This window comes from Chlorocebus sabaeus, chromosome 6, assembly GCF_047675955.1.
Source record: "Chlorocebus sabaeus isolate Y175 chromosome 6, mChlSab1.0.hap1, whole genome shotgun sequence".
Taxonomy (NCBI): Eukaryota; Metazoa; Chordata; class Mammalia; order Primates; family Cercopithecidae; genus Chlorocebus; species Chlorocebus sabaeus.
The window spans coordinates 50575501-50594728 of NC_132909.1; the positions used below are offsets into that span (position 1 = coordinate 50575501).

Genomic DNA, 19228 nt, shown 5'->3' on the forward strand with positions numbered 1-19228 from the left:
TGACTCTTCCACTGACACCCACACTCCTATGGACTGAACCCACATGCTGCAATGACCGCCTGACAGTCACGGTGTGACTCCATGTAACTCGTGCCTCCTTCCTCTAAACACACCAAAACCTCCCAAGGAGAAGCTGGGTTAGGTAACACCCTGGACCCCAGTAAAGGATTTGGCCCACAATTTCCTCTCTTTCCCTTGTGCCCCACTGACAGGTTGAGGGTACGTGTCACAAATAGCTCCACCTACCTGCTGGCCTACAAGGCATGCTACCCTCCTTTCTCTGGGATTTCTTTTTTTTTTTTTCCGAATGGAGTCTCACTCAGTCGCCAGGCTGGAGAGTAGTGGCACTTTCTCGGCTCACTGCAATCTCCGACTCCCTGGTTCAAATGATTCCCCTGCCTCAGCCTCCCGAGTAGCTGGAACTACAGGTGCACCCCACCACACCCAGCTAATTTTTGTATTTTTACTAGAGACAGAGTTTTACCATGTTGGCCAGGATGGTCTCAATCTCCTGACCTCGTGATCCACCTGCCTTAGTCTCCCAAAGTGCTAGGGTTACAGGCGTGAGCCACCATGCCCGGCCTCTGGGATTTCTAAGTAATAAACTCCTTCTATTATTTCCTGTGTTTGTTGAGTTGTCCCCTCTGAGTCTCACCTAATTGCCTAATTGACACACCTGACTACACACCTAACTACTATCATAATCAGGTAGGAACAGAGTAGCAGTGTTCACTAGCCACTAACGGATACCGGATTAGTGGCTACTCTTGGATTAAACTGACAATGGTCAGACAAGAGCTACAAGGTGCCTGCTTGTACAGAGCAAGTATAAACAAGTGTGCTGTTGAGAGGGACACCTGGTCATGGGTATGACATTTAGGCAAGTAGATCATTTGAGGTCAGGAATTCGAGATCAGCCTAGCCAACAGGGAGAAACCCTGTCTCTACTAAAAATACAAAAAGTAGCCGGGCATGGTGGCTTACTTCTGTAATCCCTGTTACTTAGAAGGCTGAAGCACTGGAAATGCTTGACCCCAGGAGGTGGAGGCTGCAGTGAGCCAACATGATGCCACTGCACTCCAGCCTGGGTGAGAGTGAGTTTTTTGTTTTTGGGTTTTTTTTTTTTTGAGACAGAGAGAAGAAATAAAAATTTAAAAAAATTTTTTAAAGTAGCAAAATTTCATAAGTTACAATTTTTTTCCAACTTCACTGTAGGGAGAGTGTTCTTTATTTAACCTGGGAGCACAGATTCAAGTTGCCTTAAATATATACTCCCTAAAGTGTTCTTTTGCAAGAAAATTAAGTAGGCCTCAAAGGAAGAGCCAAAGTCAACCCAATTAAAATCAAGAAGAGTACCCTTCCCCACCCTTGATGATGGTGCATGCAGAAGGCAGCCAAAAAAGCAAACAAACAAAAAAATGTAAAAGAGTCCATCAAAATGCAGAATGGAGTGAAAAGGTAAATCACTCCCTGCAAGAAAATATTAGCAATCCCTACATATGAAAAAGAATTAGTCTACAGAACATGTTACAAAAAGAAAAAAGAAAGAAATGAAGCAATAAATATACAAATGACTTTAATGTGACAAGATGACTGAAATTTTACAGAAGATGAAAGTCCACATAGAAAAAATGCTCAATCCCACTGTAAAAAGCAACATGTAATCACACAGAGAAAAATAAAGAGAACTATGTATAAGGAGTAAATACACATGCATACATGGTCAGAGGGTTAATCCATATATTCCACTGGCATTCCCAAGTGAATCTGAATTTATCTATAAGCTATATCCCAGGGATTTTTTTTTTTCTAACCTATAAAATATTTACAAAGCGGCCAGATGCAGTGGCGCACACCTCTAATCCCAGAACTTTGGGAGGCTGAGGTGGGCGGATCACAAGGTCAACAGATCAAGACCATCCTGGCCAACATGGTAAAACCCTGTCTCTACTAAAAAAAAAAAAAATTAGCTGGGTGGGGCAAGGCGTGGTGGCTCATGCCTATAATCCCAACACTTTGGGAGGCCAAGGTGAGCGGACCACCTGAGGTCGGGAGTTCGAGACCAGCCTGACCAACATGGAGAAACCCCGTCTCTACTAAAAATACAAAATTAGCCAGGCGTGGTGGTGCATGCTTATAATCCCAGCTACTCTGGAGGCTGAGGCAGGAGAATCGCTTGAACCCAGGAGGCAGAGGTTGTGGTGAGCCAAGATTGTGCCACTGCCCTCCAGCCTGGGCAACAAGAGCGAAACTCCATCTCAAAAAAAAAAAAAAAATACGCTGGGTGTGGTGGCATAAGCCTGTAATCCCAGCTACTCGGGAGGCTGAGGCAGAAGAATCGCTTGAACCCAGGAGGCAGGGGTTGCAGTGAGCCAAGATCATGCCACTGCACTCCAGCCTGGCCTGGTGACAGAGTGAGACTCCGTCTCAAAAAAAAAAAAAATTTTATGAAGCATGGCGGGCCGAAGTGGTTCACACCTATAATCCCAGTACTGAGCCCAAGGGTTCAAGATTAGCCTGGACGACATGGCAAGACCCCATCTCTGTAAAAAAATACAACCATTAGTCAGGCATGTAGCACACGCCTGTAGTCCCAGCTACTTGGGAGGGTGAGATGGGAGGATTGCTTGAGCCGGGGAGGCCAAGGTTGCAGTGAGCCATGATCGTGCCACTGCACTTCAGTCTGGGCGACAGAGGAAGACCAACATCCAAAAAAAGAAAAAAAGAAATTTATGAAGCATTAGCACTTGGAGACAAAAATAACAATTACATTGGCAACAGGTAAAATACTAACAACTCAAATCAAGCAGTGGAATGGTTAGTAACCTGGGTGACCCACAGCCTCAGACAGCAGCATGTGTGCAATGGATTTAGGTAAAGAAACCACAAAAATACCTTTTCAGCATATTGCTAATATCAACTTACTGAAAACTTACAAGTGGCAAAACTCTATGACAAAGCAATAATAAAGCTATAAAGAATGAAAGATGCAGTGCACGGTAGCTCACACCTGTAATCGCAGCACTTTGGGAGGCTGAGGAGGGCAGATTGCTTGGGCTCAGGACTCAAGAGACGAGCCTGGGCAACACGGCAAAACCCCATCTGACAAAAATACAAAAATAAGCCAGGCGAGGTGGTGCGTGTCTGTAGTCCCAGCTACTCGGGAGGTTGAGGTGGGAGGACGGTTTGAGCCGGAAAGGTAGAGGCTGCAGTGAGCCAAGATTGTGCCACTGCACTCCAGCCTGGGAAACAGAGCCAGACCTTGTCTCAAAAACAAATAAATAAATAAATAACAAAAAAATCAGAATCAGGGCCGGGCGTGGTAGCTCACCCATGTAATCCTAGCACTTTGGGAGGCCGAGTCGGGTGGATCATGTGAGGTCAGGAGTTGGAGACCAGCCTGATGAATATGGTGAAACCCCGTCTTTACTAAAAATACAAAAATTAGTTGGGTGTGCTGGTGTGCGCCTGTAGCCCCAGCTACTTGGGAGGCTGAGACAGGAGAATTGCTTGTACCCAGGAGGAAGAGGCTGCAGTGAGCCAAGATCGTGCCACTGCACTCTAGCCTCGGTGACAGAGCCAGACCCTATCTCTTTTTTTTTTTTTTTTTTTTGAGACGGAGTCTCGCTCTGTCTCCCAGGCTGGAGTGCAGTGGCCGGATCTCAGCTCACTGCAAGCTCCGCCTCCCGGGTTTACGCCATTCTCCTGCCTCAGCCTCCCGAGTAGCTGGGACTATAGGCGCCCGCCACCTCGCCCGGCTAATTTTTTGTATTTTTAGTAGAGACGGGGTTTCACCCTGTTCGCCAGGATGGTCTCGATCTCCTGACCTCGTGATCCGCCCGTCTCGGCCTCCCAAAGTGCTGGGATTACAGGCTTGAGCCACCGCGCCCGGCCTGACCCTATCTCAAAAAAAAAAAAAAAGCCGGGCGCGGTGGCTCATGCCTGTAATCCCAGCACTTTGGGAGGCCGAGGCGGGCAGATTAAGACATCAGGAGATTGAGACCATACTGGCTAACACAGTGAAACCCTGCCTCTACTAAAAATACAAAAAAATGGCCACGCGCGGAGGCTCACACCTGTAATGCTTACAACTGTAATCCCAGCACTTTGGGAGGCCGAGGAGGGTGGATCACGAAGTCAGGAGGTGGAGACCATCCTAGCTAACACAGTGAAACCCTGTCTTAACTAAAAATACAAAATACAGCCGGGCGTGGTTGCGGGCGCCTGTAGTCCCAGCTACCTGGGAGGCTGAGGCAGGAGAAAGGCTGAGGCAGGAGAAAGGCGTGAACCCGGGAGGCGGAGCTTGCAGTGAGCCGAGATCGCTCCATTAAACTCCAGCCTGGGTGACAGAGTGAGACTCCATTTCAAAAAAAAAAAAAAAAAAAAAAAAAAAAAAATATATATATATATATATATATAATCAGTACTGTGGTCATCTCTGGGTACAGAGAAGGAGGGTGAAATCAGGGAGACACACCAGAAATGCCAAAGGCTTATTTGTTTACCTTTACCCACATTCAAAAGTTTACTAGGCCGGGCGCGGTGGCTCAAGCCTGTAATCCCAGCACTTTGGGAGGCCGAGACGGGTGGATCACAAGGTCAGGAGATCGAGACCATCCTGGCTAGCATGGTGAAACCCCGTCTCTACTAAAAAAATACAAAAAACTAGCCGGGCGAGGTGGCGGGCGCCTGTAGTCCCAGCTACTCGGGAGGCTGAGGCAGGAGAATGGCGTGAACCCGGGAGGCGGAGCTTGCAGTGAGCTGAGATCCGGCCACAGCACTCCAACCTGGGCGACAGAGCGAGACTCCGTCTCAAAAAAAAAAAAAAAAAAGTTTACTATACTCTCACTGTGGAGATGCAGCCCAGAGTGGCTCCTCCTAGGCAGTGAGGGAGGAATATCTGAGTAATTAGAAAATATAATCCTCGGAGCACTACTCACTCTACTGTCCCCTCCTCAGTGTGGAAATGCTCCCTCCTCCAGGGTCTTAATTCTCACCAGCAACCACTCACTCGGAGTTGATGTAACTCATTTTTTCTGACAACAAATACATGGAGACTGCTCAATATCAACTAACTTTCCAACACCAGCTGGGGATCCAGTAATTCAATTCTGTCATCACCTGGCATTAGCCCAGATCCCACAAGTCCAGGGCTCACCCCAGGACACAGCCCCCACTGCCGATGCCAGTCCCAGCCTTGATGTACTGGCAGGGTGGTACAGCGGGGCGGGGGGGGGGTGGTGGAGGCACCGTTAATTCTAACCAACTGCATATAAATCCAACAAACCCTCCTCGTTTTTTGTTTTTTGTTTTTTTTGAGAAATTTAAAAGAGGCCAGACATCGTGGCTCATGCCTATAATCCCAGCACTTTGGGAGGCTGAGGCAGGTGGACTGGTTGAGCACAGGAGTTTGAGACCAGTATAGGCAACATGGCAAAACCCCGTCTCTACCAAAAAAAAAAAAACAAAAAAAACACGGGTATGGTAATTTTAGCTGGATCTAGTCCCAGCTACTCAGGAGGCTGAGATGGGAGGATCCCTTGAGCCTGGGAGGCAGAGGTGGCAGTGAGCCAAAATTGAGTCACTGTGCTTCATTCAGCCTGGGCGACAGATTAAAACCATGTCTCAAAAAAAAAAACACACAAAAAACTCAAAGTCCATACGATTCCTATTGCAAATGAATTGCCACTTGAACTAAAAGGAAAATGCACTTGACCTTTGACTTTTTTTTTTTTTTGAGATGGAGTCTCGCTTTCTGGCCCAGGCTGGAGTGCAGTGGCTCGATCTCAGCTCACTGCAAGCTCCGTCTCCCGGGTTCATGCCATTCTCCTGCCTCAGCCTCCTGAGTAGCTGGTACTACAGGCGCCCGCCACCACACCCAGCTAATTTTTTGTATTTTTAGTAGAGACGGGGTTTCACCGTGTTAGCCAGGATGGTCTTGATCTCCTGACCTCATGATCCACCCGCCTCGTCCTCCCAAAGTGCTGGGATTACAGGCGTGAGCCACCGCACCTGGCCACAAACCCTCCTTGCTTTCAATAATTTGCTAATACTACTCATAGAACTCAGAAAAACACAAGTTTACCAGTTTGTCATAAAGGATGACCCCTATAATCTCAGCACTTTGGGAGGCTAAGGTAGGTGGACCACCTGAGGTCAGGAGTTCGAGACCAGCGTGGCCAACATGGTGAAACCCTATCTCTACCATAAATACACAAAAAAATTAGCTAGGCGTGGTAGCAGGCACCTGTAATCCCAGCTACTTGGGAGGCTGAGGCAGGAGAATCGCTTGAACCCAGGAGGTGGAGGTTACAGAGAGCCGAGATCGTGCCATTGCACTCCAGCCTGGGAAACAAGAGTGTAACTTTCATCTCAAAAAAAAAAAAAATGACCCAAGAATACCCAAATGGAAAAGATGTATAAGACCAGGGAAGTGGGGGTCTCCTGGAAGGCCCTGGCCCTTTACTTCAACTGTCCTCTGGGAGGAGTCACACAACGGCTAATATTCACTAGACCCTCCAGGGAAGGGAGTATAGGACCCCCTTCCCTACAGGACTTGAGTTCCACCCTCCCAGCACATCACTGTGTTCACCAACGAGGAAGCTCTCAGAATGTCTTCATTCCAGAATTTTTATATTAACAGAACTCAATATCCAGCCTCTCCCCCTTTACTGTGGTCAAAAATGGGGCTTGAGGGGGTGTGGTGGCTCATGCCTGTAATCCCAGCACTTTGGGAGGCCGTGGTGGGTGGATCACCTAAGGCCAGGAGTTGGAGACCAGTCTGGCTAACATGATGAAACCCTGTTTCTACTAAAAATACATGGCTGGGCATGGTGGTATCCCAGCTACTCAGGAGGCTGAGGCAGGAGAATTGCTTGAACCCAGGAGGTGGAGGTTGCAGTGAGCCAAGATCGCGCCATTGCACTCCAGCTTGGGTAACAAGAGCGAAACTCCATCTCAAAAAAAAAAAAAAAAAGAATGGGCATTTGTAGTCACTATCTGGCTTTCTGGTTTTGTTATTTAAAGAAAAAAACACTGTGAAGTAATGGAAAAGGTATCTTTGCATGAGTCTGCTTCTGCAAAACAGAAAGGACCGAGTGGTTAACGGGGCAGTGATTTCTGTGACCGCATCCATTTAACTGGATTATAGGGCTTGAGTAAAACTCAATATTATTAGCAGTTTGGCTTTGCTTCCACAGAATTGGTTCAATTGTAGAACAAATTGTACAAATTGGGAAAGTCTCTGAGGGGCAGACTTAGATGCTTTTGCCTCTTGGAGAAAGGGTTTAGGTAGAGATGGGGCGTGGTGGCAGGCGCCTGTATTTTTTAGTAGAGACAGGGTTTCTCCATATTGGTCAGGGTGGTCTTGGCCTCCCAAAATGCTGGGATTACAGGCGTGAGCCACCACGCCCAGTGTTATCTTTTCTTTTTTTGAGACAAAGTCTGGCAATGTTGCCTGGGCTGGTCTCAAACTGCTAAGCTCAAGCTATTCTCCGGCCTCAGCCTCCCAAAGTGATGGGATTACAAGCGTGAGCCACAGCGTCGGGCCTACAAATGCCCACTCTTTGCTTCATAAAACATTAGCTGGACAGTTTTGTGTTCACTGATCACTGGGAACAAAACATTTGTTAACCAAACATACCTTAAAATGTGTCTCTGACACAGACCATCAAAGATTTGGCTTCATGACTCCTCAATGTACTAGAATGAGATTCTGCTTCATAGGTGAAAAGCCACAGGACCTACACATATCATACAGATAATTACTCCAAAATATGGAGAAATACAGATACAAGCCCTTGACTTGTAAATTTCCTCCAGGTCCTTAACGTTGACCCACTCTCAGCCTGAACAAACAGGCAACGCTTCCTAAGAAGAGAATAACCTCAGAACAAAACATGCTCTGATCTAGGTCTCATTTTGCACCCTCCATCCTGCCTTCTTCCTCCTCATCTTCTTTCTAATTTTGTTTGCCCCTTCCTATGAAAGAAAATGCTTTTTTGCCTAAAAATTCAGACTTTGCAGATCTTGTATTTGGTTGATGCCTTCCATTATGCAGTACTCCTTTGGATTGGCCTCAGTTTGGAGTCACTGGCCTCAGGCCTCTGCAGCCCAGTCAAGGCTACCCACTTCCCTTTACACACCTTAAGTGGATATTTAAAGAAAATACCCATGTTTGATGACTCATGTTTGATGAATCCAGCAAAATCAATCTCAATGTTTATGGGAAGGAAGAAAACTAAGGCACATTTATATCATAGCTGAACAGAAAAAGCATAAGAATCTACAATCTATTCTTCTCAGACAAAGATGTTACTTAATTACTATTTCCATGAAAAAAATAATTTAGTAAACAAAAATCCTATTAGAGGATTCCTAGTTGTTGCCAGGTCCTGCTCCCTAAGATTTAGAATTAATCTGCCAAGTTCCAACAACAAGAAACAGAACAGTTATTCGCTGTCACAAATTCTCCACCTTGCAAGAGAAATTGATGTACTGGTGAATCTTTGTAATTCCCCAATTTATCTACCAACTTTCTTGTGAAACCATATTCATTTTTCTGAAACCACAATAGGAGAGTTGATTCTCCCCACTCCCAGTTCTTTTCCCTGATAATATTCTCAAGGTTAAGCCCCGGAATTCCATTTCAAGTCACCCAACAGAACACAGATCTGACAAACATACTACACATATACTACACATGCTCTGGGAAAGCATAAAAGAAAATAAGGGCCGGGCGCGGTGGCTCACGCCTGTAATCCCAGCACTTTGGGAGGCCGAGGCGGGCGGATCACAAGGTCAGGAGATCGAGACCATGGTGAAACCCCGTCTCTACTAAAAAAAATAGAAAAAAAAATTAGCCGGGCGCAGTGGCGGGCGCCTGTAGTCCCAGCTACTCGGGAGGCTGAGGTAGGAGAATGGCGTGAACCCAGGAGGCGGAGCTTGCAGTGAGCCGAGATTGCGCCACTGCACTCCAGCCTGGGCGACAGAGCGAGACTCGTCTCAAAAAAAAAAAAAAAAAAAAAAAAAAAAAAAGAAAATAAGAATTTGTTGTTGTTGTTATTGTTGTTAAGCAGTTTAAATTTTGAGACGGAATCTTGCTCTGTCGCCTAGGCTGGAGTGCAATGGCACAATCTCAACTCACTGCAACTTCCACCTCCTGGGTTCAAGTGATTCTCCTGCCTCAGCCTCCTGAGTAGCTGGATTATAGGCGCCCACAACCACACCTGGCTAATTGTTGTATTTTTAGTAGAGATGGGGTTTCACCACGTTGGCCAGGCTGGTCTCGAACTCCTGACCTCAGGTGATCCACCTACCTCGGCCTCCTAAAGTGCTGGAATTACAGGCGTGAGTCACTGCGCGTGGCCAGCAGTTTAAATTGTATTGACCTTTCAGTTTTATTAAAAAAGTTTAAGGTCACACTGCTAAGTCTGACGTGCTACATACAGATGGTGCAGAATATGAGTATGAAGAGATACACATTGGTCCATGTCCCAAAAGATTACAGAATCATCTCCATAAATACACAAAGAATTCTTGTGAAGACACAAGGGCACTGTCCAGGTTTTCTAAGACACTTTTCTAAGTGACTTGAGGCATAAAATCCACACCACTGTGAACACATACATTGTAGACTTTCTGTCTCTGACACAGACCATCAGAGATTTGGCTTCATGACTCTCAAATGTACTAGAATGAGATTCTGCTTCTTAGGTGAAAAGCCACAGCACCTACACATATCATGTAGATAATTACTCCAAAATATGGAGAAATGCACATACAAGCCCTTGAAAATAAGAATTTTTAAAATGTGGAATATAAGACTAATTTCCTTCCCCCTGAAAGAAACTACCACCTCTTGGGAAATACACTGTCTTCTCTATGAAGCTCTACTGATAAAATGCACTTTCAACTAAATGAAATACTCAAGCTGAACTTGTTGTTAAGGCAACAATCCCAGGGAGAAGCAATGCTGAACTGGAATACAGACATTTCATCTGACTCCAGTGTTAGCAGAAGTCATCCTATTTATCAGTTGGGACATCCCTCTACCCCCATCGTGCTCATTGAAATGCTCAGTGACCACCTGCCTAAGAGACACTGCATTATGCCCCACTGTGTACCCGAAGTGCATTTTGTTTTTCAGGTTCTTCCACCACCTCGCTGAGATAGTTTTTCTCCCTTCACAAGGCTGAGAGAATCCAAAGGACAGGAATCATTTCCATCTTTTCCCTTGCCGACCTAAAAAGTAGAGGCTGAAGCACAAAATATGACCCAAAGTGCCTGAAAAAGGGGGACAGGAAGTGGGCTGATACAAAGTTGTTTGTCAGGAATTCTCACTGATTTACAGAATTAACATTGATAAGCGCGTGGCTATTAACTGTTAAGCTATAGGGTGTGGGTTCCAGTGTCCTGTGCTGCATTAGTAAGTTAATTATACCTACTTGTGGCAACAGCAGTTTCAAAAGGTGAATTCATAGCTTCAGGGAGTTAGAAGGTGATTGCTGTATCATTTGAATGTCTCTACGGCCCACTCATTTAAAAGGACCCACATTTACCAGACAAAAATTATTTTTTTGAGGTACCAAAAATTAGCCGGGTGTGGTGGCGTGCGCCTGTAGTCCCAGGTCCTGGGGAGGCTGAGGCAGAAGAATCACTTGAATCTGGGAGGCGGAAGTTGCAGCGAGCCGAGATCGTGCCACTGCACTCCAGCCTGGGCAACACTGCAAGCTCCGCCCTCCGGGTTCATGTCATTCTCCTGCCTCAGCCTCCTGAGTAGCTGCGACTACAGGCGCCCGTACCTGAGTAGCTGCGACTACAGGCGCCCGCTAAGTTTTTTGTGTTTTTAGTAGAGACGGGGTTTCACAGTGTTCGCCAGGATGCTGGCGATCTCCTGACCTCTTGATCCGCCCGCCTCGGCCTCCCAAAGTGCTGGGAATACAGGCGTGAGCCACCGCGCCCGGCTCCAGTATTCTATTTCAACTGTCCTCTGGGAGGAGTCACCCAAGACCCAATATTCACTAAACCCTCCAAGAGACTTGGCAGCTGTGGGCAGCTTGAGTCAGCTCTAGACAGTTTTGAAACCCAGAACCAGGAAAAAATAAATAGGAGGGGGCGCTGAAGGCATATCACCCTGTAAAGATTCCAAAGGGGAACCTCAACTCAAAGTCATTCTGATGAGGTGTCCGGACCTAGAGAAGATAAAAAGAGAGGCACAAAGGTTTTTTGTTTTTTGTTTTTGTTTTTTTTTTTCTTACAGCGGAGTGTCAAGGCTATGAACAGAAAACAAATCTTGATGAAAGAGTAATCCATTGCTTTGTTGAAAAATAAACAATGAAAAAATGTTTGAAATGTACAATATAGGAGAAACGGTTGCTAATGTTGTCGTGAATGGGGACACGGCGTTTGGAAAAGCGAGAAGAGAACCGGAAATTAGGGGATTTACTGAAGCCCTGAAAACAGCAGGCTGGGGGACGGAGTGAGGATTCGGGACTCTGCATCCCATACACTTAGAAAACTCAGGAAAAAACGGGTGTCCTCCGTGGAGAGAAAAGGAACTGGGAACCTCATAGACCACAGCTCCTTCCACGCACAAGTCAGGATTTCCCCCACCCCATGACCCTCGCGTGGCCCCCGCACAATCTAGAGAGACTTGGGGCTCCGGGACCGGCGCCGCAATCGCGGCACAGGGCAGGATAAGGACGCCCGGGGTCCCGGCTGCCGGCCCAGCCCCACCCTGCAGCCGAGGGTACCGAGGGCTGAGCTGCGCCAGAGGGACTCTGTACGCAGACCCAGAGTCGCCCACGGGAAGGCCCGGGCCCCGCCACAGCCAGTTCCGGTCGTCCAACCAGCCCCTCCTCCCTGTCTCGGGACGCAGGGCTGGACACACTCACCATTTCCTAACTCCCGGGTGTCCCGGCTTCCTCCCTCCAGATCCCAAGGCCGGTACAGGGAACAGCGCCACACAGACTCCAGCCGAGCCACTCCGGGCCTCTGGGACCAGTGAAGCGAAACCAAGTACGGCAGACGCGAGAAATGAAAATCCCGCGAGAAGGTTGAACGTCTGCAGCTGCGTCCCCGGCGGCGCGCCTGATTGGACTGATCGCAAAGCTCCGCCCCGGCGCCCCTGATTGGGTACCCCTTCGGGCTCTGCCCCCTGCATCTTGACAGATGTGAATGACAGGAGATGTGACACACAGATGAGTGGAGCGGGAATGAGGGGTCTTGGCCCCAGCCCTCAAAGGCAGGGTGCACTTCTTCCCCTCGTCCCCTTCACTGTACTTGGTCTGCGAGGGATGGGGAGATGGGAGATACTTGCATTTTAGCAGAACTTAATCCAGGTTTACCAAAGAAGATACTTCCTGTACTCAATGGGTCATTTCTTCATCTACCTCTTGCATGAGGAGTCACAGGTGTGCGCAGGGAGTTCCAGGCAGGACTGGAACAGAACAAAGGGCGTGATATTCCCGGGGATCGGAAATTTGGGTTGAGGATATGGGAAGTATGCCCAAGGCTTTCTCGTACCATACTTCTTTCTCTCTCTTCTATTTTTTACTTTATTTATTTATCACTTAATTAATTTATTTATCTATTTATTTGAGACAGGGTCTAGCTCTGCCACCCAGGTTAGAGCGCAATGGCATGATCATAACTCACAGCAGCCTCCATCTCCTGGGTTCAAGCGAACCTTCCGCTTCAGTCCCCTGAGTAGTTGCTACTACAGGTATATGCCACCAAGCCCAGCAAATTCTTAAATTTTTTGTAGAGACAGAATTTCGTTTGTTGTCCAGGCTGGTCTTGAACTCCTGGACTTGAACTCCTTGAACTCAAGTGAACCTCCCACTTTCGCCTCCCAAATCAATCTACTCATTTTCACCCAAGAAAATAAAGAACTGCCAACAAGTGAATAAAATTATTAAATGTATGGAAAAACAAGTTCTATTTCCGTAATATTCTGTAAAGAAATCAAAAGGGAAGTAAAGCAAAAATTTGAACTAGCTCAGATAAGCAGGGCACTTCAGAATGTTTAAAAAGGAAAAGGCGGCTGGGCGCGGTGGCTCAAGCCTGTAATCCCAGCACTTTGGGAGGCCGAGGCAGGCAGATCACAAGGTCAGGAGATCAAGACCATCCTGGCTAACACAGTGAAACCCCGTCTCTACTAAAAAATACAAAAAATTAGCCGGGCGAGGTGGCGGGCGCCTGTAGTCCCAGCTACTCGGGAGGCTGAGGCAGGAGAATGGCGTGAACCCAAGAGGCGGAGCTTGCAGTGAGCTGAGATCCGGCCACTGCACTCGGGCCTGGGCGACAGAGCCAGACTCCGTCTCAAAAAAAAAAAAAAAAAAAAAAAAAGGAAAGGGCGAATTCAGAGGGTAAAACATATTCCCAAGCTTGAGAGTCAGTGACTGCTGAAGTGAAGCCACAGCGTACATTAGACCCTGGTGATGAAGCAGGAAACCTAAGGATTTAACTCTGGGAGCTCAGCAAGCCTTCCTGTCACAGCATCACAATGTGGGAACGCTCCCTCCTTCAATACCTTAGTAATTTACACCAGCAGAAAACTCTCACCTGTGGTCAATTTAAGCCCTTTGCAATTCCGACCTCTCCAGCTCATAAACCATTTCTCTGGAACGCTACCTAAATGAGTCTCCAAATATGACCTTTACATATTTTCTTCATATATACAAATTACAGCCTGACTGCAGCAACTCTATACATAGAAAACTCAAGGCCGGGCACAGTGGCTCATGCCTGTAATCCCCAACACTTTGGGAGGCCGAGGAGGGCAGATCACTTGAGGTCAGGAGTTCGAAACCAGTCTGGCCAACATGGCGAAACCCCATCTCTACTAAAATTACAAAAATTAGCCGGGCGCCTATAATCCCAGCTGCTGGGGAGGTTGTGGGTGCCTATAATTCCAGCTGCTGGGGAGGCTGAGGCACAAGAATCGCTTGAACCCGGGAGGCAGAGGTTTCAGTGAGCCGAGATCGCGCCACCGTACTCCAGCCTGGGCGACAGAGCCAGACTCCGTCTGAAAAGGAAAGAAAGAAAGAAAGGAAAGAAAGAAAGAAAGAAAGAACGAACGAACGAACGAACGAACGAACGAACGAAAGAAAGAAAGAAAGAAGCAAAAGAAAAAGAAAAAAAAAGAAAAATCAAAATGTTTTCTAGAAAACTACCGTGGGAAAATAGAGGTACAACCTCAGAAAGGAGAGAAAACTGCACGTGCATTTGCCTGTGAAGTTCCTGCTTTCCAGGACTCTGCAGCTTCTCAGAATCCACACTCCTGGAGCTGTTCTAAGCAGCTGGAGGCTACCTACAGGGGAAGGCAGGCTGCCGAGGAAGCACTCAGGGGAGCTCCGTTTCCCTCACTTTGCAGGCTCCAGATTGGTCTTAGTGTGGATCACCGGCCTCAGGCTATGCTGCCCCCTGAAAGTTTCCACCTGCTTTTCGCCCACAATGTTCAGTTCCATGAGGCAAACACCCTCAATCCTAGTGTTTGAATGAGAATCCAGCAGAGTCCCTGCTTTCCTCCTGTGTTTACCATAAAGTAGAAGAGAAAAATTTCAAGACACTTTAAGCGGATTTTAAAACTGGCAAATAATTATTCCTTTAAGAAAATGAAGACAGCAAACTATTATTTCAACATTAATAAACTGTTATGTAAAACCACTAATGAAGGCCGGGCGCGGTGGCTGACGCCTGTAATCCCAGCACTTTGGGAGGCCGAGGCGGGCGGATTACCTGAGGTCGGGAGTTTGAGACCAGCCTGACGAACGTGGAGAAACCTCGTCTCTACTAAAAATACAAAATTAGCCGGGCGTGGTGGCGCATACCTGTAATCCCAGCTACTCGGGAGACTGAGGCAGGAGAATCGCTTGAATCCGGAAGGTGGAGATTCCGGAGAGCCGAGATCGCTCCAGTGCACTCCAGCCTGGGCAACAAGGGCGAAACTCCGTCTCAAAAACAAAGCAAAACAGCCGGGCGCGGTGGCTCACGCCTGTAATCCTAGCACTTTGGGAGGCCGAGGCGGGTGGATTGCCTGAGTTCAGGAGTTCAAGAACAGCCTGGGCAACACGGTGAAACCCCGTCTCTACTAAAATACAAAATTAGCTGGGCGTGGCGGCGTGCGCCTGTAGTCCCAGCTACTTGGGAGGCTGAGGCAGGAGAATTGCTTGAACCCGGGAGGCAGAGGTTGCAGTGAGCCAAGATCTTGCCACTGCACTCCAGCCTGGGCGACAGAACGAGACTCCGTCTCAAAAAAAAAAACAACCAAACAGACAAAAAACGCTAATGAATTATGAACTCTCTTCTGCTTCAGCAGCTCCGTGACCTTCACAGTTGATGGTTGTCACCAGGTGCTCTGTGTCAGGAGATGTACATGTGCAGTTTAGTCATTGAAAATTCTCTCTTAAATCGGGCACGGTGGCTGCGCCAGGGGGACACCAGTCCACCAGTCCCAGAGTCGCCCCGGACAGGCTCGGGTCCCTTCACAGCAGGTTCCTGTAGGTTCCATCCAGCACCTTGCTCCACGGTCTCAGGACGTCCCCCCCAACACTCACAATTTCCCGGCTTCTGAGGTGTCTGTGGTTCTCCTTACGACTTCCATGTTCATTGCAAGTCACAGTTGGAAAGAAGCTGCAGCAAAGCCACCTCTGGTGCCTCTCAGAGCAGCATACACCTGACACCCACCGTGTGAGCGGGAAAGGAACGCCTAGCAATTTTGTGGAGCTTGGCGCCCGCCTCCCGGAGCCGCCCCTGATTGGACAATTCACGCCGCTCCTGATTGGATAGTGCCACGGGCCCCGCCTTCTGGGGGGCGGAGCGAGAGGAGAAGAATTTAACACCCGGCTGAGTGGAGCGTGAATGAAAGGTTCCAGGCCCGACATGTGGCTCACACCTTTATAATCCCAGGACGTAGGGAGAGCTGGAAAGGAGGACTGCTTGAGGCCAGGAGTAAGACCAGTTTGAGCAACGTAGTGAGACCTCATCTCTAAAAGAAAAAAGGCCGGGCACCGTGGCTCTGGCCTGTAATCCCAGCACTTTGGGAGGCTGAGGCTGGTGGATCACGAGGTCAGCAGATCGAGACCATCCTAACACAGTGAAACCCTGTCTCTACTAAAAATACAAAAATTAGCCGGGCGTGGAGGCTGGCACCTATAGTTCCAGCTACTCGGAAGGCTGAGGCAGGAGAATGGAGTGAACCCGGGAGGCGGAGCTTGCAGTGAGCCGAGATGGTGCCACTGCACTCCAGCCTGGGTGACAGAGCAAGGCTCCACCTCAAAAAAAAATAATAATAATAAATAAAAATAAAAAAATTAGCCCACCCTGGTGGCCCTGCGACTATAGTCCCAGCTACTTAGGAGGCTGAGGAAAGAGGATTGCTTGAACTTTGGTGGTAGAGGCTGCAGTGAGCTATGATCACGGCACTGCACTCCAGCCTGGGTGACAGTAATACCCTGTCTCAAAAAAAAAAAAAAGAAAAAGAAAAAGGTAGTTTCTAGCCACAGCCGGATTTCCTTTCTGCGCTGCAACCTGGCCCCCACCCTGGGGATACTGGCATTTCAGGAGAACATGCTTCAGTCTTTCCAGAGCTGACACTGGTGTCTTCTTGTATTCAGTGTGCTCTTCTTTCAGGGAAGGCGGGTGTGGGGGGAGGGGGGTTGGGGCGGGGAGGTCGTCTGCCTCAAGGTCTGGTCAGGCCAACACTGAAAGAGGCGAGAGGCCTGATGTCAGAGATTATAAATTCGGATGAGGGATGGCCAAGGATTTTTCATACTTTATCTCTCAATCAACTCATTTTCACTCATGAAAACAACACACCAACAACAGAATAAAGCTAAGTGCATGGAAAACCTGGAATTATATGGCAGCTTTATTTATTTATTTATTTATTTATTTATTTATTTATTTATTTTTGAGACCGAGTCTCCCTCTGTCGCTCAGCTGGAGTTTGATTTCAGTTCACTGCAACCTCCATCTCCCGAGTTCAAGCAATTCTCTTGCCTCGGCCTCCTGAGTAGCTGGAATTACAGGCGTGTGCCACGACGCCCGGCTAATTTTTGTATTTTTAGTAGAGACAGGGTTTCACCATGTTGGTCAGTCTGGTCTTGAACTCCTGACCTCGTGATCTGCCCGCCTTGGCCTCCCAAAGTGCTGGGATTACAGGCATGAGCCACTGCGCCCGGCCGGCAGCAATATTTTATAAAGGAATCAAAAGAAAAGTAAAGCAAACATTTGAAGTAGTTCAGATAAGCAGACTGCTTCATGCACAGTTCACAAGGAAAACCCGCTGTCAGAAGGTAAATGATATTTCCAAGCTTGGAAGCCAAACTGTGACTGCTGAAATGGAGCCCCCCAGGGCAGATCAGTCCCAGATGATGAGGCAAAGAAAATTAAGGATTTATCTGGGAGTTCGAAATGCCCTTTTGTCCCCTCCTCAGTTTAGAAATGATTATTTCCTTTAAGACCTTTATTTTCACCAACAGGAAGCTCTCTACTTGAGTCAGTTTAAGCTAAAGTTACTGTTAAATTCATAAACCCTTTCTCCAGGAGACATCCCAAATGGGTCTTGCTCTAATTCTGACCTTCACAGAATTTTTTTTTTTTTTTTTTTTTTTTTGAGACCGAGTCTCGCTCTGTCGCCCAGGCTGGAGTACAGTGGCGCGATCTCAGCTCACTGCATGCGCCGCCTCCTGAGTTCAGGCCATTCTCCTGTCTCAGCCTCCCAAGTAGCTGGGACTACAGGTGCCCGCCACCATGCCCAACTAATTTTTTTTTTGTATTTTTTTAGTAGAAACGGGTTTTCACCATGTTAGCCAGGATGGTCTCTATCTCCTGACATCGTTATCTGCCCGTCTAGGCCTCCCAAAGTGCTGGGATTACAGGCGGGAGCCACTTTACCCAGTCGATTTCCTTTTGTTTACAAATTACAGTCTCATTCTAGTGACTCTATGCATAATTAGAGAATTTTTGCCTGAGGAAAGTGAGTTCTTTCAATTATCAGGACCAGAGAGATATTAAAATGGAGCAGCAATTGGCCGGATGCAGTGGCTCACGCCTGTAATCCCAGCACTTTGGGAGGCCAAGGCTAACAGATTACCTTAGATAGGAAATTTGAGACCAGCCTGACCAACATAGAGAAACCCTCTCTCTTCTAAAAATACAAAATTAGCCAGGTGTGGTGGTACATGGCTGTAATCCCAGCTACTCGGGAGGCTGAGGCAGGAGAATCACTTGAACACAGGAGTAGGAGGTTGCGGTGAGCCGAGACCGCGCCATTGCACTCCAGCCTGGGCAACAAGAGTGAAACTGTCAAAAAAAAAAAAAAAAAAAAAATTAGCCAGGCATGGTGGCACACCTGCAGTCCCAGCTACTTGGGAGGCTGAGGTGAGAGGATCACCTGAGCCCAATAAATGGAGGCTGCAGTGAGCTGTGATCACACCACTGCACTCCAGCCTGGGCAATAGAGTGAGACCCTGTCCCCAAAATAAATAAATAAATAAATAAATCTTCCAGGACTGTGATATCTTGGGTAAGTACCTCATCCACTTTAGTTACTTCTGTTCTCCTTATTCCATTCCCTTTTCACTGAGGGAAAACACAGAATGTTGTAACCTGACAATAATCTGCTGTAAATACTGGAATTCTTAGCACAACTCTGAGAAACCCACACCCACAGAGGGTGTGTGGATGTTAATGACGGCTGGCTCACCACCAGAGAGCTTCATTGATTTTTTCTGGAAAATGTCTCAAAGCAGCTAACCGGAAGAGTTTTGTTGCTGTTTTTTCCTTTTGTTGTTGTTGTTGTTGTTGTTGTTTTGAGACAGGGTCTTCTCTGTCTCATCTGTCTTGGAGGCTAGAGCTCAGTAGGGCCAGCTGGGCTCACTGCAGCCTCCACCTTCTGGGCTCAAGCCATCCTACCGCCTCAGCCTCCAGAATAGCTAGGACTACAGATGCAGGCCACTGTCCCCGGCTAACTTAAATTTTGTGTAGAGACAATCTCCCTATGTTGCCTAGGCTGGTCTGGAACACCTGGCCTTAAGTGATCCTCCCACCTTGCTGGTCCAAAGCGCTGGGATTACAGGTATGAGCCACTGCACCTGGCTCCCCTTGGAAGACTTTTATATAGGGACATACAATTGATAGAAGTAAAGATTTTTTTTTTCTTTTTTTCTTTTTCTTTTTCTTTTTTTTTTTTTTTGAGACAGTCTCTGTCACCAGGCTGGAG

At 47.5% G+C, this 19228-nt stretch overlaps 1 protein-coding gene across 2 annotated transcripts in view; it reads right to left on the minus strand.

The window, feature by feature from the left end:
• The window catches only part of ZNF136 (zinc finger protein 136), a 30537-nt gene extending 18491 nt beyond the window's left edge, over positions 1-12046 (minus strand). Inside the window, exons 1-2 of one of the 2 annotated variants that reach the window (XM_007995375.3) lie at positions 11895-12046; positions 7643-7742 (exon numbers count right to left, since the gene is read on the minus strand). Coding sequence is in view for 1 of the 2 variants with exons in the window: in XM_007995374.3 (XP_007993565.1) it covers positions 11895-11897 (3 nt within the window). In the remaining variant the exon portion in view is untranslated. The remainder of the gene's footprint in view (positions 1-7642; positions 7743-11894) is intronic. The other variant, XM_007995374.3, reaches the window with a different exon arrangement.
• Between the last annotated feature and the right edge of the window lie 7182 nt (positions 12047-19228).